Source organism: Micropterus dolomieu, linkage group LG16, assembly GCF_021292245.1.
Source record: "Micropterus dolomieu isolate WLL.071019.BEF.003 ecotype Adirondacks linkage group LG16, ASM2129224v1, whole genome shotgun sequence".
NCBI lineage: Eukaryota > Metazoa > Chordata > Actinopteri > Centrarchiformes > Centrarchidae > Micropterus > Micropterus dolomieu.
The window spans coordinates 17,110,389-17,133,675 of record NC_060165.1 but is presented as its reverse complement, the minus strand read 5'-3'; the positions used below and the strand labels follow the sequence as shown (position 1 = coordinate 17,133,675).

The 23,287-nt window shown below is 39.8% G+C and overlaps 1 protein-coding gene across 2 annotated transcripts; it reads right to left on the bottom strand.

The window, feature by feature from the left end:
- Window positions 1-149: 149 nt before the first annotated feature.
- On the bottom strand, window positions 150-22,929 carry gnptab (N-acetylglucosamine-1-phosphate transferase subunits alpha and beta). Of its 2 annotated transcripts, XM_046072430.1 has the most exons (22): window positions 22,800-22,929; window positions 22,526-22,681; window positions 21,825-21,910; window positions 21,311-21,430; window positions 20,806-20,856; window positions 19,025-19,227; window positions 16,957-17,021; window positions 16,638-16,772; window positions 9,434-9,595; window positions 9,063-9,242; window positions 8,490-8,660; window positions 8,216-8,339; window positions 7,913-8,128; window positions 6,744-7,807; window positions 6,466-6,665; window positions 6,162-6,381; window positions 5,958-6,071; window positions 5,687-5,772; window positions 5,492-5,590; window positions 5,175-5,342; window positions 2,999-3,089; window positions 150-1,600 (listed from the first exon to the last, which is right to left on the bottom strand). In XM_046072430.1, the coding sequence occupies exons 2-22, from the start codon at window positions 22,655-22,657 to the stop codon at window positions 1,529-1,531; spliced, it is 3,759 nt and encodes a 1,252-aa protein (XP_045928386.1). In that variant the 5' UTR covers window positions 22,658-22,681; window positions 22,800-22,929; the 3' UTR covers window positions 150-1,528. The 2 variants fall into 2 exon arrangements, with proteins under 2 accessions (XP_045928386.1, XP_045928385.1); XM_046072429.1 differs by having other exon boundaries at window positions 22,526-22,833.
- Between the last annotated feature and the right edge of the window lie 358 nt (window positions 22,930-23,287).

Genomic DNA, 23,287 nt, shown 5'->3' with positions numbered 1-23,287 from the left:
TAACTATACCTGTCAAATAAATGTAGTGGAGTAAAAACTACAATATCTCCTTCTCAAATGTAGTGGAGAAGAAGTATTACAAAATGGTACATTAGTACAGTACTTGAGTAAATGTACTAAGCTACATTAACATATGACAAACACCAAGATGACTAAACCAAATCATTTTATTTCACTCAGAGTAGCCTCTGAACTGATGCAATCTGAGGGATTCCCATTTCCACATGTTACTAATCATCTCGCATACATCGCCTGCTAACATCAAAATGTATACCAAGACTTTTCTATCAGCGGCCAAATGCTACCAGTTTCAAATAGTCACTTCCACTCTTGCCATAATAAAGAACGTTTTTATATTCTGCAGCATTCAAATCAGATGCATCAGTCCCTGTGCTAAATGTTACCATAATACATCAAAATAAGTTACAGAACATGGTGAGGGGGTCTGAATTTCAGACAGTAGCGAGCCTGTAGAGTCCCACAGGGACACACATACAGGTGGCTATGAAAGCTGTAGTATCACGTGTAGCTCCAACAATCAATAACAACATTTGTACCACATCAAGAATCATATTATCCTATATCCCATTCATTCTCATTGTAAATCACTATATTAGGGCGTGACGTGGCAAACATTTAAGACATTGTTTAAGATATTAAAATAAAAAAAAAATAAAAAAACAACCAACAGGAGATAAACAAATATGTTCCAACAAGTAGGAATGAACAACTAAGGCACTTGAGGTTTATGATTTTATAGACAACAGACAAAGAGAGATGCAGCAAACACTTAAAATCATTATTTTATTCATTCTATATGTCCTCCTTTCTTTAAATGAAGCCATTGCAGTTAAAAGCCAAACACAGCCGTGGCTGTAAGTACCTATTTTTGTCATCTGCCAACTATTTTTCATTGTGAAAAATTGCCATCACAATTCCGCAGTACCCAAGGTAACGTCTTCAGATATCTTTTTTTGTTTAAATCAAAAGCCCAAAACCTTTTTTTTTGTCCTGAAAAGTGACTCAAATGATTAATTGATAATCAAATTAGTTGCAGGTTGTTTTCTGTTCATTGACAAATCTATTAACCTAATCTGTTTTAGCTTTAAGCACAACATTTTGTGAACATTGTAGAATGTGAACACACACACACACACACACACACACACACACACACACACACAAATGACATGTTGAGGGCAAGATGTGAGGAGGGTGGAAAGAGTACAGGGAGTGTTTTGTGTTTGTGTAAGCGTGTTTGTTGTATGAAAGTCTCAGATGCAACCAGTGGAGCAAAAGATGATTTACAGGCTTCTTCTTTCCGGCTGCCATTCCTTTCACCGGCAAGCCCCATCCATCATCTTCTGAAAAATGTTTCATCACCATCTCTCATGCGTCTCTATCCTCCATCCGGGCTGATACAACACAAGCATCGAGGACCGGTCTGAATCCTCTCCTGTCCCTCTACTGAGCAGGAGAGAAAGGGTGTAGGTCTGAGATACAAAAAGGAGAAGAGAGTCTTCCTCTGTCACACCCGTTCAGGGTTGCAGTCCTTGTTCACTCGGCGTCTGGGGAACAGTTTTCGCTTCAGCAGAATCAGCTGTAAGATGAAGGAAGATTGGAAATGGTTTAAATAGAAACTGCATGCAGCCAAGAAAAGACAAAAAAAAAAAAAACCTTGTGCTATCTGTTAGCAAGAGGCTGGGTATATTTACACTTCAAGCTATAGTTTATATATAGTATAGTAGTGATTTTAGGAAATACACTTCCCTTATTCGCTTCTGGCAGAGAGTTATGAGAAGATCAACACCACGCATGATGTTCGTTAACTGCGAAAATATATATCTATCATTGTTTTTTAAATCAGCTGTCGCTCTCTATTTATTATTGTGTTAAGTACTCCAAAAATATCCACTTGTGTGTTTGTTTACTACGCTTTCATGCCGCTAATGTGACACACAGTCAATATGTGCCTGAATTGTAGCTATAAAAGTACACTGCAACTCTGCACAACCCTGATCAAACACTCTCTCGATATTTTTTAGTAGTAATGTGTGACTTAAAATGCAAAATCTGAATATGTCACTATAAATTAAGTTAAAAACAGAACTGTGAAGTCTGCCTGAAATATAGACATTATTCCTTTCAGATAAAAAAAAAAAAAAAAAAAAAAAAAAACTTGGTTACTCAACAGAACTTTGACACCAGTGCCCCTCAGACCTTTGTAACCTAAGAAAGCAAAGATAATCACACTTTTGATCTCTCTAATCTAAACTGTACAAAGCCGATGTCTCTATCTCAATAACTTGGGCAGCAGGACAGCCTCATCTGGTGCCAAAAAGCCCGTCAAAAGTCTGTTTGTGTGTAGTGACAGAGACACCAGACAAGTCTGACACATTCCTAACTGGGAACACTGGTCTCATGGGTTGCTGTGGGGAAAATTCTCCTAAGGTCACTGCAACTGTTGACCTTTCTTTAGGTTAGCTGAGGAGAAACTGGAAACGCCTCAAAACAGCTCAATGTCAAACCTTGGTCGAGTAGTATTTGTTAAAACAATTTCTGGCACTCATTTCTTCCCAGTACCAAATTGAAAGAATTTGAGTGAAAAGTTGTCCAAGAATACTATCCTGATTTTAAAATGATTTGCTTTAATATTCTTTGGATTTTGTTGAAGCAAAAAAATCCCACTTATCTAGCAACAAAGACAGTTAATAAATAATTAGTACTGTATGATTCAAGTCAACACAGATGGACAAGTCTTGTGTTCCACACAGGACTATTAGGGGACTTTCATTTCTGTAAAGTCAGGTCCAGGCTCAGGTGGCCTAGCACGACACATGAGATGGATCCACCTCCAAATGGAATTTCTGAAGCGAAGGCCTGAATCATAGCTCAAGTGTGAATCATGGAAACAGAGAGGTGTGTGAACAAATGTCCTGTCCTGTCTTTATCTGAATGTGTAAATAAACCATGTGTGGTCCGAGGTGGACACACTGACCTGTTCTGCGAAGAAGGACATGATGGTGAAGATGACGAGCGTCACAAGGACGCAGTGCGTCCAGAACTTCAGCTTGTCTCGATACACTCGCCTGGGAAAAAACAAACTTCAGTTACTTATCCTTCATTATCCCATCCAATACCAGCAGGTACAGATGCAGAAATAAAATGTAGTGGCAGATCCAGTTGCTCCTCTGAGTTGCGGCAACATTAGCCATGTTGATACTAAATGTGACCGACCTCCGCAAATGACGCTGCCTCAAGTGATGTCGGAATAATGGGAAAAATTTGTTTCCAACTGTAAAGAATTATTTGAGTGGAAAGAGCGATCAATGTATTGTTTAAACACTCTGATCTATAAAATACACATCTTCTTTGTAGCATTCATGCTAGTGGTTGACCGATATGGGGTTTTCAGTGGTCAAAATATAATACTGATTTCAAAACAAAGAAATGTCACGTATAATTCCACTAGTCCATGCAGAGTACAATCTAATATACATGGTCATCTTAGCCACTAACATGTTGATTAAGATAAAATGTTTTTAATGAATGAAATAGAAAAATACATCCTATAGATTTCAGACGGTGTAAAGGTCTCATGAGTGCAGGTATCGGTCGATGCAGATTATTTCACCATTCCCGATATCAGGCAGATTAATCGGTCTATCACTAGACCATGCTGTTTTCACAATACAACTTAAAAGATCACGAACGCACCAAAGTCAGATGAATGACTTCCCAACTTGGGAAATGGAGCATGTGAATGCACCAGGTTAGGTACGACAAAAACTTGTAAGTGCAAAATGTATGTTTCCTGATTGTCTCACAATCAAGGGAAACAAGGGAGGCTAGTTGTGCTCCGATGTAACAAGAAGGAAACATGAAGTATGCAGAGGGCATCAGGGCAACAGGGTGACAAGGTGACACCATCCAACGCCATCTGCCTGTTACTAACTCGGAGATACAAGAAGAGACGGGAGGCTCAGCTATGTGATGATCTTGCAAGTATTTTACAGCTAGCGACTGATCTGAAGAGGCTTGGTCTAATTTTAAAGTCTCTCTGTGAGGTTGGCATCCTCTAGCTAAATACAGGAGCCGGATCCGTGACAAAAAAACCCTGAAGCCCCCCCGGGGTTTCTGCTCCAACCTGGCAATACAGTCTCATGTGGTGACAGCCACAAATTCTTAACTTAGGCTGTTTGGGGGAAAAATTGCTTGATAGAATTACCAACTCATGTACAAAAAAGGAGTCTAGTACAGTGCTGGAATGTGTGCTTTTAAACTATTAATAACTATACCGTTGTCAACAGAAAATGAATGGGTAACAATTTGGATGATTGTTCAAGTCGGTTATCAAGCAGAAATGTCACACTGCGCTTGTTCCACTTTGTCAAATGTGAGGATGTAAAGCTTTAATCTGTAGTCACTGTAAACAGGATCTCTTTGAGTTTTGGACTTTTGGAAAAATAAGCATGCTGGAGATGTCACCTTGGTCTCAGGGAACTTGTGATGGTCATGTTTTGCTATTTTAAACAAAATAGTGTCTACAGCATGTTAGCTCCTCTGTGAAGCTGTACTTAAGCAGAGTTCTGGGAGCTACATGCTAATGTAATGCTAACATGCACACAATGACAATGCTAAAACACTGACGTTTAACAGGGATAGTGTTTCCCATAAATACAGCATCTAAACATTTGCTATCTTGCACTAAAAACAAAGTCATTGTGTCTTAAGTTTTACAGGTTTTTGATCATAAACTTAAATTGTGCACACAAAATTTTGGCCTGATGATGGCGCTAGATGAAAAGTTCATTTATCTTGTGATGAACAAGTATGTCTTAAATTTCATGGCAATCCATCCATTAGTTGCAGAGAGATTTAACTCAAACCCATAAATGTCAACCTCAAGGTGGCGCAAAAAAAGAAGTCAGAGGATCACAAAAGTAATAAGGATTTATCCACCAGAAACCATGAAGGTCTGCACAAGATTTCATGAAAATAAACAATTATTTTTGATATTTAAGTCTGGACCAAAGTTTTGGACCAACCAACCAGCAATGCCATCCCTGCTGCTTGCATGGATAATAATAGCTGAATAATGGGCTGCAGCAACTAAGCTTAAACTATATCAATGACCTATGTGTTCAGAATTGTCTCTAAACTTTATATCGTACCATTCCTGGAGCTCTTCCATATGCAGGAACCTGTTGCGATATTCTCTGGGCAGTTCAAACTGGGACGGAAGCGGGAACATGGACTCATAGAAGTCTCTCAGCACAGCTTTCACTGTGGCAGCATCCTTGTGTTTGTGGTCAATGTTATCATTCAGACAGATGAACTTCCTGTTGCGGATTAATGAAAATACAGACGTTAGTACAGTTTAACAACCAATATGGTAAAGAAGTAAACTTTGGTTGCGCCATATAGAGGGGAAAATCTAAAAGAAAGGCAAACAGAAAAGGAAATGTGATCTGTACAGAGTGCTTCCCACCTGGGATTCTTCCTAATGTCATCTAACTGGCCGACCACATGGGACACATTTGTCCGCACCATCTTGAAAGCGATCTCCTCCTCCCCCATGATCTCAAATCTGTCCAACAGAGGACATGTTAGCAGCAGCAACTTAGCAGGGAGAATATCTGAATTTTAATATATTGTGAGAGTGACTAATGGTCCTTCTTCTCACTTGTACTTATTTTGCTCTCTGAAGGCTTTGTGGATGCGTTCTGTGATGGGCTTGCAGTGGAGGATGAGGCCTTTTGTGACAGGAGGCTGTGGATTAAAAAAAAAGGACAGGTTATCAGTCAAATAATTAATCTCAGAACAAAGAAAGGCATAAAAACTCCTTCCCACAGGTCTTACAAATATGTATAATCTGCAATGGATTTGAGAGTTTTAGCAATAATCAATTTAAGGTTTTCTCTTTTTCCAAGTCATTTACTTCAAGTGTGGCTCACCATGCTGGGGTCATAGTAGGCCTCCTGAGTTGGGTTCATCAGGTGGAGATGAGTCAGGTTAGTCGGGAGAGTCTTAGAGCAGTTTATCAACATCTGCTCCAAGCCTGTCAGGTCCTAAAAAACACAACACAATAAATATTATCCAAAACCACAAATCTCACAGCCCTATGTTGGGATGGAAGATATATCAAAGCCAGGGCCGACCTGCAGGCTGAGTGGCAGCTCGTGGATCCTTGTGGCGAGAGTTCGAATCTCCCGGTCGGACAGGACACCTGAGTGGTCGGTGTCGATCTCGTCAAACACCTCGGACACATTGAGCTGCTGCTGAGCACTCATCAGGAAGTAGAAGTATGAAAAGGCGAATTGCATGTCCTCTGGGTGACGAACACGATGGAATGATGTCTTGTCAAACTCCTCTGGGAATCTGAAGAAAAGGGCGCAGAGAAGAGTTCATGGTGTTGCCTCTTAGGAATGCTTTAAAATCTTAAAGAATCTGCAACCCACTCACGTGTCCTGCAGCTCCTGCATGATGAGACGGTCGATCATGTGAGGCATGTGTGCTGGGACTTTGCGGGACGTGAATCCAAACTGGCCGTTGAGCAGCTTGTTGACGTAGCGCAGCGAATCAGCAAAAGTGTCCTGCAGCCGTCGGCCAGTGGCGCCACCATCAGTCTCGTACGACAATAGTCTCTGCAGACGCTCCTCTTCCTGTAAAGTCAATGCAATGCAATAAATTAACACTTAAAGAAATGAGTGAAAAAAGTCAAACTTGTAGGCCCTACTTACCTCAAGCAGTTGCTGGAAGTATTTCTTCCTCTCCCATGGGAGGAAGCCTCTGTCTGAGGATGTGAAGTGTTGGAGTCTCCTCCCCACGGGAGCGCCTCTGGCAGCATTGCCTGTTTCTGCCTGATTCTCGGGGATCTTTTTTTTTGAAATGCTGCTTAGCAGTTTAGAAGACATTGGCCTCTCGATCGTGGTATTCAGATTAAAATGTTTGTTTACAAAGTTTTTCTTCTGCTTGTCATCAATATGGACTGGGATAAGAGGAGTGACAGGTTGTTCCTGCGCAGCCACTTCTTTCTTGGACATTTCTTCTTTTGAGTTTTGACTTTTCCGAATGATATTTCCAGTTTTATCTTTCGTGGGTGGTTTTTCTTCCAATTGCTCTCCCTCCAAGTCTTTATACGGCTTCCCTTGGACCTTGGCTGCTGGATGTGACTCGATGACATGCTGCTTTTGACCCATTGTCTTGTAAGGTTTTAGAAGTTCTGCTTTTGTGAGGTTATAGCCCTTCATGGTAATGTCACCAATCAGGAGCTTCTCTTCCAGCCTTTGCAGCTCACTGCGCACAGCAGCTGGTAGAAGTGACACATTCAGTGCAGGAACTTCTATGACAACCTGGGGTTCACCAGGCTGCCTCTTCTGGATCTTAGGACCCAGTTTGTCCTCAGGAATGTCTGAGAACGGGAACACCGGCTCTGGAGACGGAGTCGGCATTGGCTCTTTGCCGGCGTCTTTGCTTACAGCCTGGGACACGTTAGTCTGAGGTACAATGCGGGTGTCGATATCTACACTGAAGCTCATTGTGAACTCCGTGTTGTCTTCTTTCTGGAAAGTGAGATTGTATCGGATCTGGGTGTTGTTGTGGCCAGGATGGAGCAGCAGGTGAATTGTCTTCCACTTGTTGGCAACGGAGGTGTGGCGAACCACCGGGTTGTCGCTGACATGGGCCTCAGAGACTCTGCGAGCCAATCTGTGGAAGCTGAAATACGGCCTGATTTCACCAACCGGGAGGGTGTACAGGGTCTGATTCCTTAGCAGGGTCACACGGTGCAGCTCACCAAAGTGCTCTGCAGCAGAGATGAACACATGTTAAAGGATAAGGCTGCTGATATTCTGCCAAGAATCCTTTCATCTGTCAGGTCCAACATAGCGAGTATTTTCAGTTAACTCACCTTGGCCACAATCTCCTACATCAAAACCACAGGAGAGTACATTGCAGGCTTGGTCGCAGAACTTGTCCGCTAGCCAGGAGTTGGCGCAGCCTTGATTACAGTACGACGTCCCTCCAAGACCTCCTAGACCACCTGCAAACTGCCACACCTGTCCTCCAGCTCCACCGGGCCCACCTCCACCGACCCCAGCCGCAAACCGACTGTTCCCCGCTGCACCTGTCACCAAAAAGGAATAACATGTTAGACATGAATGATTCGATTTAGCTTATTTATACAGATTATGTGAGTGTTGGGTCTCTTTACCGAGGCAGTCTCCTCCATCCCAGTCACAGGCAGAGTTGTTGCATGCTTTGTCGCAGTACCCATCTTTGATCCAAGATCCTGGGCAGCCCTCCGCACAGTTGGGGACAGGCCAGGTGAGATACACCTGCAGGGAATTGAAGAAAGAAAACATGTTGTTGTTTTTACTTTAAAAACACACTGACACGTGACATATTGTACATTGTAATAAATCAGCAAACTGCAGCAAAAAATTCTAAACGAGTGATGAATGACTTTTAATGAGTAATATTCACACCTTCTGTCCTTTAGAGTGGCTGTAGAAGTCATCCGGCCAGACTTCTTTGCCAAACATCACGTCGTCGTTGAGGTAAATGAACTTTTGGGAGAGCCCTGGGATGCGGTGGATGTGGGTCTCTATGGCAGGGGAGCTGAAAGTGGGAAGGTGGCTGTGGTTCTGGAAGATATCCTAGAAGTCAAAGAAAACAGCACATTTTCATACATATAATGTTAAGCTAAACATATAATATAACTGAAACAAAGCATAGTTTCTGTGACAAGTATGTGAGTCTTGAAAAGAGACTTTAGGAAATTAGTTTGCTGATTTGACTGTATGAAACTGTGCTCCAATAAAACAAAAATAGTGCTAAATCAATATTTTTATTATTTTTAAACATTTTATACATTTAGTAGGGGTGTTCAGGTCAGGTTCTTTCCAATATGACAAAATACATACACAAAGAATTGGAACAAGTTCTGTAATGGTTTTGTTTTTTAAACATATTACAGTACACGTATTTTGGAGTCAGTAAAAATAGACTGAGCACCCATCCCTAGTAGCATGTGGGAGAGGTCGAGGCTTAAATATTACCTGGTGTGTGACAACTGTAACTCTGGGGTTATCCAAGTTGAGCCAGGAGGGAATCTGCCCGTTAGTGACAATGAAGATGTGTCGCACCCAGGGGGCGTGTCTCTCCACAGAGCGCAGCGAATAGCGGAGCTCCTCATTATCCTCGAATCGGCTGGCGGAAACATCTTCGTCCTGTTTGGACTGAAGAGGAAACACAGAAAAGAGTAGAGTGAACAATAAATATTTAGACTGTCTCAGGCCCTATTATTATTATTATTATTATTATTATGAACAACGAACAGGGTTTTCAATATATCAGTTCTAAAATCAATAAACACCTCTTAAATGTGCATATTTTAATAGTGATGAGATCCAGGGAGGACCAGTCTTACCTGTGAGATGGCGGTGAGGTCCCAGAACAAGTAGCCAGGGCTGATGGTTAACTCCTTTCCATCCAGGGTGAGGTTCTTTTTAGCCTGCTGGGTCAGATCGGTAAAATCCTGCGGGGTTTTCAGGTGGAGCAGGGCGATGCTAGCCTCAGAGTACAACTCAAACTAAGGGACAAATAAACAGAACAACAGTAAGGTTATAATTGCTTGATAGAGTACCCCAGTGATTTGGAATTGGACTTCCATAAAGTTGATGGACATATTACTAAAGACAAAAGACTAAACAAAAACAACGGTCTAAACTAATGCAGCAGAAGTCGAGGTATCCTGACATTTAGTCCCTGGCACGGGTCAAGCTCAAGACACACTGGATCCTACAATTACCATAATGCAACTCAATACCATCTTTTGCTAGACACTCCATTTGGTGAACCACCAGCAGGTTGACATCTGTGGTTGAGACAGAAATGTCTAGACAACTATTGGATGATTTGAAGACATTCAAGATGGAGCCCTGACTTTTCATCTAGGGCCCTCTTCAGGTTGAGTGAAATTTCTGTTGGAACGATTGCTGTAAAATTTGGCACAGATATTCAAGGTCCAATAATTTTTCATATTGCGCCATCATCACGTGAATTCAATTTTCCCGAATACTTTGGTTTATGACGAAATAGCTGTAAAACTAATGACATTCCCATCTGCCTCAGCTGTGCTTCGTTCAGTCCTTATTAGCGGATGTTACCATGCTAACATGGACAGTGAAACTGGTAAACATAATAACTGATAAACATCAGCATGTTAGCATTTCCTTTGTACGCATATTAGCATTTAGCTCAAAGCACCAATGTACAGCAGACTCAGCTTCAAAGTACTACTTTTTACTTTCAGTATAAACCAGATGGCTTTTACGCTTGGAAACAACAACTAGATGACAAAGGTACCTCCAGGATAAGTTTCTAGTAACTTAACTGTCATGTAAAATCAGAGGAGTGCCCCTTTAAGTCAAAAAACAAAAATCCCCACGTACACTGTGAGAACATCCAACAGTAAATTCTTCATTCAAGTCACATGTTCAGCGACAACATTGGCCAAAGTGTGAGGCTTTTGACAGTGACCGTCCGTCTATCAATAGGACAGGAAGATTTATGAAAGACTGGGAATGAGAATAACAAGAGGCAGGGGGACCTCTGATCCTGCAGCTAGAGGGCAAATCAAAGCAGCTATGATGCTTGTGTGGAGGCATCTGCTGGCTGCTGCAGCCTCGAGTCTGAACGACAGGAGTGTGTGTGTTTAAAGTGAGAGTTCGGAAAGTTCGGTGATGTCACCTTCTCCATGGAGGTCACATGGAGGTGGCTCTCCATCTGATCTCGGGACAGCTATGTGAGGCATTTGAGGAGTTTGTGTGTGTGTGTGTGTGTGTGTGTGTGTGTCAGAGAGAGAGTGAGATCCATGTGAGGGAGATACCCCTGTCTTCTGCCTCGACCATTCGTTTTTCTCCGCTCCCGTTTTTAGGTGTGGAGGATTAGCTGTGTCTTTTAAACCCAGCGGAGAGCAGCCAGGAGACAGCAAGCCCCGGATCACATTTCCATCTTTATTATAGCTCTCTTTATAGTCCTGATAATGCTCTGACACACGCAAACAAAGCAGGGCTGTGTGTGTGGCGGCCTCACACAGGCACATGCGTGCCTGCAAGTGTTAACAGTTTTATTCACACACATATGGCACATAAACCTGATTACAATAATAAAGGAAAACTGACACAATTTTACTAGTAGGAATTAGTAAAAAATACATAATTCTGGACTGGTAACTGTTTTAATTATCAATGAATCATTTAATGCTGAACATTTTCTGGTTCTAGCTCATGAAATGTGAGGAGTTTATGCTTTGTTCTCTTTTATATCATTGTAAACTGAATATCTTTGGGTTTTAGATTTTTGGTCAGACAAAACAGCAGTATGCGGACCTTCACCCTTATCTCTGGGACAACATGTTTGTCATTTTTCTTCTAGACATTTTGTTGTCTAAATTGGACAATTGACCTCAACATGTTTAGAATTTATTTTTACATCTGACCTACAATTTATTATTAGCATTTTCCTATTTTCTTTTATTTGAATTTCTAGCACGGCTGCAAAAATATGAGCACAAAAACTGTTTCTTTCCCATTTCAAAATGAGACAATGTAACTTTTAGTTAAAACATCCTTCCTCTTTCAAGTGAAAAGTTTAATTCATAAATAATTAAACACATTTAACTCAGTACTTTCAGAGGTTTTGTTGCTACAACCTTCATTGATCTGGTATGGCCAGAAGTAACATTACTATACTGATTTTATGCCTCCTCACCATTTGTGCTGCAGTTACAGCAGGCTTTTGCGTTAAGCATTACCACATAATCGTCACTATCGTCACATTGTGTCACAGGAAGCAGTCACAATGTTACAATGTGTGTTTCATTTTGTAGCAGAAAAGTTGGAGCAGTATTCTAGGTGTGAGGGACAGAAGGGAGTGTCTATGCTGTATGTGAAATTTAACGTTGAAAAAGAAGATGCTGGAGGTTTCATCAGCAAACTGTCATGTCCTCCAGGCAGCAGCTACCGTTATGACTCGTGACCGCGTTAACATGTCAAGTGTGAATTTTACTCTCCACACATTATAAGCTGTAATCACTGTGGCCTGCGTGTCACTGCAGAAGCAACACAAAATGTAATTAGTCTAGATAAAACTCTCTGGGTAAACCAATTAACCCTGCAGTGAGTGATCTTTTTAAGCAGATGGACTGAGATGACGCAACAGACTACAGCTTAGGTGGAGCTGCATCACCTGTTGGTCAGTCAATCTGAAACGGGCAGGTGACCTATAGAGGAACATACTTTCAAGATATGGTGTTAGTCTTAGAACAAAGCATCTAGTTTTCTGTTGACAGAAGTCTGTGATATGAGTGTGACAACCACAAAAATTAGACTTCTTTCTTGTCAACTCCAGCTGATAGACATGTTGAATCTGGCTACTACCTGATATCTGAATCAGAGAAAACATATCTGATTTGTTCAGCAATTCAAATGAAATTAATCAAAGAAGTGAAACAAAATGAAATTTAGTCTCATTATTATGCTAATATTAAGGATTTTAATAGAATAGAAGAAAAAAATAGGTTACTTTGACAGGTTTAATGATCTAAAGCGAAATGTAAATCTTGCTAATTAGGCAATCAGTCAACATTTTTGAGCAAAATTGTTTTTTTGTTTTTTTTAAATCACTGGTTGCAGCTTCTCAAATCTCAAATGAAATGATGATTTAGTGTTTCTGACATATAATAGACAACATGAGTCACGAGTTAATCCCAAAAATAATCAGTAATAATGAAAACAATCCCTAGATGCAGCCATTTTTTAAACGTATTGTTATGCTAAATGAAGAGATGTGAGGCCAAGTTAAACAATGACCTGCATATTTTAGCATTTTAATACTCATGACATTATATATTTTTTTACCTTTGTATTTTTATCCTTTATATTGTTTTTTCCAATACTTAATTTTACTGTTATTTTAAGTATTATTATTCATTCCACACCAGCCTTTTTAGCACAGCCTCATCAGTATGTACATCCTGTATGCTTCATAGAGGAGATGAGACACCGTGTGGACAACCGCAGTCTCCTCAAAACGCATAAAAATACACGCTAATACAAACACATCAGCAAGCTTGTCCACAAACACTAGGGGTAGTACTCGACAGGCAGCAGCACGGGCAGATGATTGAGGTTGCGGGGCAGCTTTCATCACCATAGCACTTGGTCTAACACCAGCTATAAATACCATCCGTCTCTCACCGCTAAACCTCTCCCTCCACACTATGCACATCATCCCCCTTTCACAGAATCGACCCGGCAACACCACGAAACACCTTGAAATCCAAACTGTGTATTGTCTGGTGACCCGTGTACCTAGAATCCCTCCAACGTTAAAACGCCAAACACACACACACACACACACACACACACACACACACACACACAAACACCCTTGACATCGTCTTTCATTCAAATGTCCCAGTATCATCCCTACTCCCACAACATACCGTCCATTTTAAATCCTGCGGCACCCCTGCTAGCTTGTTCCACTTATAAAAAAGACAAAAACTGGACTCCAAACAAGCAAAGCCAGACATAAACATGTATGAGATGACAGGGTGTGTCCAAGAGTGAAGGAAAGGTCAGTAAAATCCTTGTGACCTTTCAGCATGCTGGCTGGCGCCGCGCCACTCTAAACAGTTGTTCTAATGTTAACCCCGCACCGCCAGCTTAGGTTACTGTGTGAATGCCGCTGGCTACTATCACATGACCTACCATGCTGCAACCCCAGCAAACCTGGAGATAAAGGCGGGGAAAGATGAGACATCTGGGTGTGATAATAAGCACCTACACATCACTTACAAAGTTACAGTGATTTTGACTCTATCAAGGCTCACAGAAGCTGCTTCACCTATTTGTGCTCAGTTGTACATTTGTTTAAATTCTATCTGCAATTGAGATGAAGACAAATTTTAAAAGAGAAATGCGGTGCAGATTGTGTAAAAGTACAATTTTTGCAAGATTTAAAGAACTGTATTGATTATGATAAGCCTACAATAACTAACTATCTGCAAGACGTTAAAATAATTATTTAGCCTCTTTTCAACTTAAATAAATTAAATTTCCAAAACCTTGAAAAGATGTTCATCATTCATAAACTAACTGCATGGAGGAAGAACTTACTTTGTTCTAAAATAAATTAGTAGTTATGATATGAAGATATGAATGGACTGTGCACTTTAGTCTTTATTCATTTATAAATAATTATTTCAGTAAATTTTTTTACACATTTTGCTGCTGTCCTTTTATTTATTGTACGATGGATAACTGTCTTAGAAGAAGTAAACTCGATACCGTAATATTACCTCTGTAAAAGTAAAAGCTACAGTGCAAAGACCCGCTGCAGCTCTATTAACTTTATTTATACCATAAAAATTCTATATTAAAGTGTGTTGCAAATACAGTAGGGTTGCAACAATTATTTTCTTTATCAATTGATGTGCTAATGAGTTCCTCAATCATTTTGACTATAAAATGTCAAAAAAAATAGTGAGACTAGCCTTTCATAATTTGCCAAAACTCTGACCTGCAGTCTAAAACACAAAAGATGTTCAGTTTACTCTCCTAGATAACTTAGAAAACCTGCAAATATGTGAGAAGCAGGAGCAAGTTAATTTGGGATTTTTTTGCTTAAAAAAAATACCTAATTAGATTCTGTCGATCCACTGGTGGATTAATTGACTAATTGTTTCACTTCTAAAGTACAGTAATGATAATGAGATTTTTAAGACTTTGACTTGGATTGTTTGAAGGCTTCTGAGGAGTCCACTGATACTGTAAAGCTGTTGTATAACGCCTCTGTTCTGTATTTAGTATGTACAAAGGCGTAACAAAATATGTTATCTAATCTGTCACCCATTTATTCCAATCAGCCATGTGAGCGTATTATCGGAAGATGGGACAAACAGTTAACCGATGCCCGCCCTGCCGGTCTGCCGGTGTGACAGGGTCATTCAGCTCCTGGCTGCACTGTTTTGTTTTCTTTCATTAATTCAGAGCAATCCACGCTTGTTAGTGGCATTCCTCCTTCTCAAAATATAAAGCAGAGTTCTGAGTGGAGAAAATTATTAGATACACAAGCTGCCGAGCTAAACAGAGGCCCTTTATCCACATCACAACATAACTGTTTAAAATAGAAAAGGACGCATTTAAGGAGGACAGTGCAACCTCCTCTCCAAGGAGGATTTGACATTTATGTTTAGCCTTTTCTTGGATTACGCTGTTATGATGTATAAAAAGATCTTAATTTGTGCACACAAAAATATACAGAGCATGTCTGTAGTAATAACGATGTAGCCCTTCAGCACTGTGATAGGACACTGTGAGAGTGACATCTGGTGGCAAACTCAGCTGCCTTTTACCTCGTCACTGGCACTACTTAGTAAAAAACAAAACAAGAAGAAAGTATTTTTTCCCCCAGATTCAATTTGGGGAAGAACACAAAAAGAGATCTTTATTTGATAATATTACAAACCAAAAAGAAAAGTAAAAGAAAAGGCTAGGAGGTGTCTAACAATGTGTTCTTATCTATTCTGGTATTTTACCAAAAAGAAGTAATAAGACGTAATAAATAAGAACAAAAAATTACTTCAAAATAAAAGTATCTCAAAGACACACTGGATGAATAGATGTTAACATGTACAAAGGAGATATCTATGATGAAGATATCAGAATGTCAAATCTACTGTGTTTCAACATTAAAGTATAAAAATAAGTGTCTTTCCTTATCCTTTCATCAACAACACCATCACACCACTGCCAGGAGCAATTTTAACTAAGAAATAAGTTTTGATTCTTGTAGTGGACAAACTAATAATTCAGAAATAAGTGAAGAGTTCAATTTCAAAAAATAGATAAACCACCATTGTTCAAATGATTAAACCAGTACGACTTTGAGATTCCCTTGAGTGCACACATAAAAAACACATCTGCGATATTTGCTAATGAACCCTTTATGACATGTCACAAGCCGATTCCTTACGATGGTGTCGAGCCCGATCTGGGCATATTTTAACAGACTGGCATCAGCTAAAATAAAGCAGATTACTATTCAATCCTTTCTTCACTGAAATCTACTGTATTGCAGTGCTTCATATAGATGATATGATTGTGATAATTAAAATTAGTGTGAGTGTAAAAAATATATTTGGTCACACCGGTGATTAACTTTTCAACCTGGGTGTCAAAGGTTGACAAAATATACAGTAACAAATCTGTTATATCTCCTCTTTGCTATTAGTGAAAAGCAGTGTACAAAACATTCAGGTGGCAGCTTCTCAGTTTTAGCTGGCGCTGACCGTCTCTTTCACTGGTTAAAATGAAAATGCTGATCATTTATGATGTAATCCTTCATTCATATCACACCATCAAGTAACTTATGAAAAATAAGGTGTGTCACATTTAGAAGACTGCTATTTAAATGTGTCAGATATTTAAATCATACTTAAGTAAATATATGTAACAGATCGCACTCTGTATCAGCCGTTAGCCAATATTAAAGGATTCAGATCGGACATCCCTAGTAATTAGTAATCGTGTATTAGGTAATAATAATAAAAATAGGGGTTTTACCTGTTTGATCTTATTGGTTATGACAGAGGGCAGTTTGACTCTCAGCTGCTCCGTTTCCTTAAAAGATGCTGGGAAGCCGCTCAGATAAGCCAGGGACTGCATGCGTATCAGGCCCGGAGCCTCTTTATCGGTCGTCTGCAAAACACACAACAAAGAGGTTAATTTCAATGCGCATAAAAACACCTTCTGATGTTTAATTATCTGAATCTGTCATTCTGTCCTCAGAAATATGATCAAGGGCTGTGTAATTTACAAAGAGGATATATGTAAAATCGGACAGATTTCCATACATTGCATAATATAACAGTTGTAAACTCACCAAGTAACATCTGAACACAGAGAATTTCTGGTCTTCCTTAGACACATCTGTATAGGCTTTATCAGCTGTAAAAATATATAAAAACGCTGAATAAACAGTGAGTTGAAAACATGCAGGTTTAACAAACCAGACTGACAACAGAAACTGTGGGTGAACTAAAGGAACCAGTAACACTGTGTCAACAACTAACATCACAGTTACCTTGGGCAAGGCAATGAACAAGTTGTGTCAATGAAGTTGAGCAGTTATAATTTCCAGTGTTTTCTCTCATAACTCCCCTAAATCAATAGTGCACATAAATATCGGTTTTTTTGTCTTTTTATTTTTGTATGTGCACTACTTGCAATGTACCTGTCACTTTAAATGTATCCATGGTAACAATATTCCTTTTTTTAGTTTGTATATTTTGCTTGTTATTTTCTTCCATCCTTTTGTCTTTTATCTGTTCTGTTTTGTAAATATCTAAAATCTGATTTGAAACTCGATGTGCCACTTCAAATTAAATTTTTTTAAAAATGTAATGGAAGAAAAGATAACAGGCCTCTAATAGGGCACGACTGAGACAGAAAAGGAGCATTCAGTTAGTTACTCCATAATGCTGAAGTTATGAATACCATCAACTGAGAAACAACTGATGGCTTACAGTCACCAATAATATTCAAACGAGTGATTAATGAGTTGGCCTTTATGATCTGGGCAAAATGTTCCTATTAGTCACCTTCCTGGTGTGTGTGTGTGCGTGCGTGTGCGTGTGCGTTATACAGCAGGCCGAGTCTGAAAAAACTGATATACCCACTGGGTTACAAAGTCATGTGATGCATCTTGAAAAGCCACAGTGTTGCGCTGCAGGTGAGCTGTTAAATGCTGTGGAGGATGTGCTTGCACAATCTCCTGTCCTGTAAGTAAATGAGGCACCATGCAGCTGGTGCACGTATTGTCATTTTAAAAGTTAATTACATGTGTCATGATTGATGCTTTAAAGGCTGGTGATTCTTTGTTTGCTGATTGAATAGCTTAACTGGCCATAGATTAAACAGCTTATCGGTTATACTGTGTTTATCTGGTAACTCTACGGCTCAAAATAGTCCAGAAGTCTGATGCCCGTTTTTAGATTTTAAAAAGGAAAATATGTATGTAATAACTGATAATAAAATGTTATATGCCAGTGAGTAAAGAACATTTAAACGATTAACATTGCTAACAAGGTTCAGTATGAAGAAGCACATCATGTGTTTGAATGCCTGAATGGCCAACTAACTAGGCATGATCAAATGTCAGTCAAAATCCATGGATGTGATGTGTTTTGGATGTTATTGTGTGGCGGCCAATATGTGAAATAGTTTACCGGATGATGTCAGATACTTTGAAACTATTGCAGTTTTAAAAACTTTATACAGAAGACAATGGAAAGAAGAGAGATGGTTAAATGTACTATTTGAGTATGAGTAACGCCTAAAGATAATTAAATCTGCATGTCACAACTTTCAGTGAAATCTGTAATGTAGCCGATGCACGGCAGTCTTTGTTATTGTCATGGGGCCTGGGCCACTATGGAACTCAATTAACTGAACTTCTAGTGTTTTAATTCTGCATCATACTTCAAATTTAGGCATTACTTCTTGCTTGTGTTACATCCCATTTATAGTTTGTTTTCAGTTTTTTTTAATTTTACTGCCTTTTCATGTCCGTATCACATATTGCATTGAATGTATGTCTTCTGTTTTAGTTTTCTTCTTAGCTTCGTAGCTCACACTTTAACTGTACTGATCATTCGTGCTGCTGCTGTTATAGTACCAGGGAATACAAATTTCTCTCTCCACCACTGCAGCATTCTCATGTTCTGGTTACTCATTAATCACATTTCAAATTACATCTTTTGCATTGTAAATTATTTTTCCTTTTTCAGAGATAATCTGCCTTCTGCTGGGTTCAGCTATTACAACCCTCTGTGGCTTTTGTTGCTCTACCTGGGGAATCTCTCACATGCCGCTTGGAATCATTTATATCCTTTCCTGTCAAACGTTCGACCTTGCTTGTTGCCAGAAATAATTATTTTGTGTGTTTTTACCATCAGCCTGCGAATGAAAGACAACCACAGAGGCGGTGGTGGACGGGTGGAAGGGTTTGTTCATCATCAGCAGCTCTTTGGCAGCAGAAAAGGACGGAGAGAGCGTCGGCAGCTCTTTGAGTGTAATGTTGACTGGCAGAGCGGGATCCAGGGCCAGCATGGGCGCTATGATGCAGTGGGACAGCAGGCATTCTGGCTTAACACTAAAAAAAAAAAACAATACTTTACTCAAAGTATATTCACCTTGTATTCTTACTCAGATGACCACTTCCTCCAACTTTGAGGTTTTGCACTCAAGAACACTCATGACATCAATCAATTTCACACGTTCAGCAAACTGTGGAAATGCTGCATCGGGTCTCTCAGTGTGTTTGCGGTTAAAGCTCAGATAGGTTGACAGGAAGGAGGAGGGAAAGACAAGAGAGGTCACCCCTTTATCAGTCTATCATTTTGGTGGTCAACGCATGAAATACTTACCCTGAAGTCAAATCTTCATTGTGGTTCTGCCAACTTTAAGATTCATATCACCACCAAAGTTTCACTCAGTGCAAAATGTGTTATGTCTTTTTTTTTTTTACCTTGTTAGCTTTGCCTTTCAAGCTACTATGCACACTTTTTTCACACAAAAATGCCCCAAATGTTATGAAATTTAGATTTTCTGGTATCTTCATATCCCATTGATTTTACTACCTGGATAACATGCTGCATGTGAAGGCAAACTATAAAACAATCAGCTGTTAACACTGCTGGACCTCTTTAGCCTCCATAAAAAAAAACAACTATCTACCTCTATCTAACTGATATCCCTGTGGTGTACACTTTTAAGTGTCTTCTTCTGGTGAAAAAAAGAAAACATCTCCTTCTGGTATAAATCCACCTCAACTTCCTGTTTCAACATGAAACTCAGTGTTCTCACAATGCTGTTTCAACTTTGACAATCATTTCCCAGTGTTTTGAAAGGTCTAAGAGTCTGAGAAAGACCTCTTAAAACATAAAACAATAGGTTACACTAAAGTTTGGGGTTGAGTAATTTGACAGTATACACTCATTATTACGTACACCTGTAAAATCTAATGCAATCCAATACAACAGCTAAGCTACAGCTTCTATTTTTTTAAAAGATAATAATGCTCAGTTTTGATTGACCCTGTCTGAGAGGTATTCAAATAACTATATGTTTATTATTGAGGTGGAAGTGGACTGCTTCATATAAACTTACAAACATGAGGGGAGAAAATATTAAAAACACTTTCCAATATATAGCAGTCCAGCTCAACACCACCTCTAACCACAACCTTAATAATAAAGTAAAGTAAAATTAACCACTCACAGAAAGTATAAGCACTAACACTCTTGCTGTGATACGCCTTTGTGAGCAATGATGCAAATCAATGAGGATGAAATATTTATGGAAATATATATTTACATATGTTAGAGTCCAGTTAATTTTACGGAAAATATAGGCCTACACATATGAACATTCAGTTACCAGGTTATAAGGTACACTTGGCTACAACTAATCTAATGAAACACCCCTGCAATAACTCCTACCTTCATGAAGGATATAGGATTATAGTTATGGTGTTGAGATGAACTACATTATACAGAGCGGTGTTCCTGCTATTTAGCCTGCCATCATTTATATAAATGTGGTGGACAAAATAAACCAGCACCCGAATCTGTATATATCAAAACTGCAACATAACATTACATTTACCATGATAGAGCTTATATCCATATTGACCATCTCTTCTCAAGTATATGCATATCCTCAGACTCACCTGTCTTTTGGCACTTCAGTTGTCTCACTTGCATTTTTCCCCAGGCGTTCCCTATGTGCAACAAAACAGTGAACTCATATTATTTTCATCATATACCGCCTAGGGTAACAACACTGTGCATTGTTTACAGAGGTCAGCAGAAGCCAGTGAACTGAATAACTCCACCATTTTAATTTGTTTTTCATTCTAACAAAGAAGAAGAAAAGTTCTGAGACTAATGAAACATCTTTCCTCAGTGTTATTCTAACCTTTGATTCCTGTGAGGCAATGACTGAACAAGCCAGAGTGAAAATGATAATGCTACAGCTCAAGCTTGTATGCTAATTCTGACTGTACTGAAGGCACTTGATTGTGTTTGCACTCTATGGCCATATCCTGCAGTACAGCACTTTCTGCAGAAAAAATAACGGTTTATATTTAAGTGCAGTCATGGGTTACAGCTTACATATATTCCAGGCCTGACCATCAAGCTTCACTGCGACACTACATTTGCAAAGACAGCTACCTTAGAGCCCTTTGTTCCTCCTCAAGTTGCTCTTTGACCGTCTTCAGTTCCTTCAGCAGAGCCATATCTGTACCGTTCACCCATGTGTACACCACATCAATAGGCATGGGCAGACAGAGCCTGAAAAAAGAAACACTTATATCATTCAAGACAGTCCTCAAACTGCAAAGCCATGACCCTGTTTCCCTCCACACTGCACACTTTCCTCTAGCGAGTCTGCATTAGGTTTTATTCATGCATGGTTACTCCTTTCAGATTATTCTCAAGGGACGGGTACAAACAGCCTAGAGCGGCATGAAGGGAGGTTACAGCAGAAATTGGGCTAAGGGTTTCCACACTTCTTACAATACGATTTGTAAAAGATTTTACCACTGAACCGCACCAAGGATATTTTGCACTTGTTACTATAAGTGCTAAAATAAAAATAGTCAGCTGTACAGTGAAATTCATGTATTTCTTTCATTGTGAGGGGTTCAAGGCACCCTCAACTAGGGGCATGCTGACTTTTGCTCACCTGCTTTGGAATGATTTCCCACCCACATTGTCTCTGTATGAATCAAAGAGCACATGATACTGGTCCCGACTCCACTCCACCAACACCTGTATGGAGAGGAGGGGGCACTAGATGTTACAAGCCTCTAGGACAAGTAGTTGCTTATGTTGATACATCCCAAGTAGCACACACAGCAAAGGCAAGACCCACACCAAACCCCACTCAAAAACAGCAGTTTCCTTGTTCACGCATTATCTGCACAGGTAAACAGAAACCATAAGACTATTTTGGGAATCTTTGGGAACAACTTTTCAATTTATATACAAATATTTAAATACCACAACAAAAACTTTTATAATACAATCCAAACTTATTTGAAAGATTTGCACAAATCTTCCTCGACAGTATTGGTTAACTTACAACGTGTAGGGCTGCCAGTTACTAAGCCATGGGAGTAAATTAGAGACTTTCCTTGAAATACGTAAAATTAAGTGACGTATTATTATGCCGAACTAGCAGGAACACCATAACGATTCAAATTCTCAATTTAAGATCTAAGATCTAGACCACTTTAAAACAGACGACTTTTTAAGCAATCAGGTGAAACGGAGCCCCAGCAAAACGAGGCTGTAGTCGACAGCTGTCGAGCTAAAACATTAGATAATTCAACAAAAATTAGTTGCCAGTAAGTGACTGGAGTTAAGAAAATAGAAGAGCCTCACCTCTCCAAACTGAAAGGCGGAAACTATCATGAGGACGAGCCCCCCAAAGCACAGGTAGAGCCCGTATCTGTGGGACAGACATGTGTACGTCTGCCTCTGTAACAGCTTGAGCACCGAGTTGACGACTACCATGGTTCTCCTTGGTGAAGCATACCGCTGCATTCATTCAAAAAAAACGTAGGTTAACGCACTAAACAAAGAAAGTAAACATAACAAGCGACTCGGATCTGTCAGCTGACCGCCTGCCAGACTAGATGACACATGACTACCATACAATTCACGCATCCTCGATCCTCGGCGGGGATGACGCTGCTGTCGCCGGGCTGCTTTTTCACGTCGAGCTCGTTGTCGCCCTCTCTGGTGTGGAGGAGCAGGGTCCGTGATGCATTCAGGGTCTCCTCGCATGGACGGTACTAAGAGTGCGGGCCAGAGTGCTCCTTGCTAAAGCCTGTTCAAGAAGTAAAAGTGACAAAGATATTTGCCACTGCTGATCATGAGCTTTTTTCTTTATCTTTAAATCTGGGCAACTTACCTACTTTTTTGTCTGTGAACAATGACATGCATGTAGAGAAAACAGAGTGGTCTAACTTGAAAGAGGAGGATCTTGAAGTATACTGTGTACAGTCTGACACATTGTTTAGTAACATCGACTTACTAAAAGACGTGTTCCTTGTAGCCTCAAGAAGGCCTCTGAATAAGACAAAGATGTACAAAGCCAAGCCAGGCTGAAACAAACATGTTGAAGAGCTCCGTGTTGAGGCT

Bases quoted from the DNA above. Each gene is read 5' to 3' on its own strand.
- gnptab (XM_046072429.1), bottom strand. From the start codon at position 22,687: ATGCAGCGGTATGCTTCACCAAGGAGAACCATGGTAGTCGTCAACTCG. The intron at 8,129-8,215 runs GTAAAGAGACCC...TTTTGGTGACAG, and splicing joins GGATGGAGGAGACTGCCTCG to GTGCAGCGGGGAACAGTCGG. The intron at 6,666-6,743 runs GTAAGTAGGGCC...TTGACTTTACAG, and splicing joins ACTTCCAGCAACTGCTTGAG to GAAGAGGAGCGTCTGCAGAG.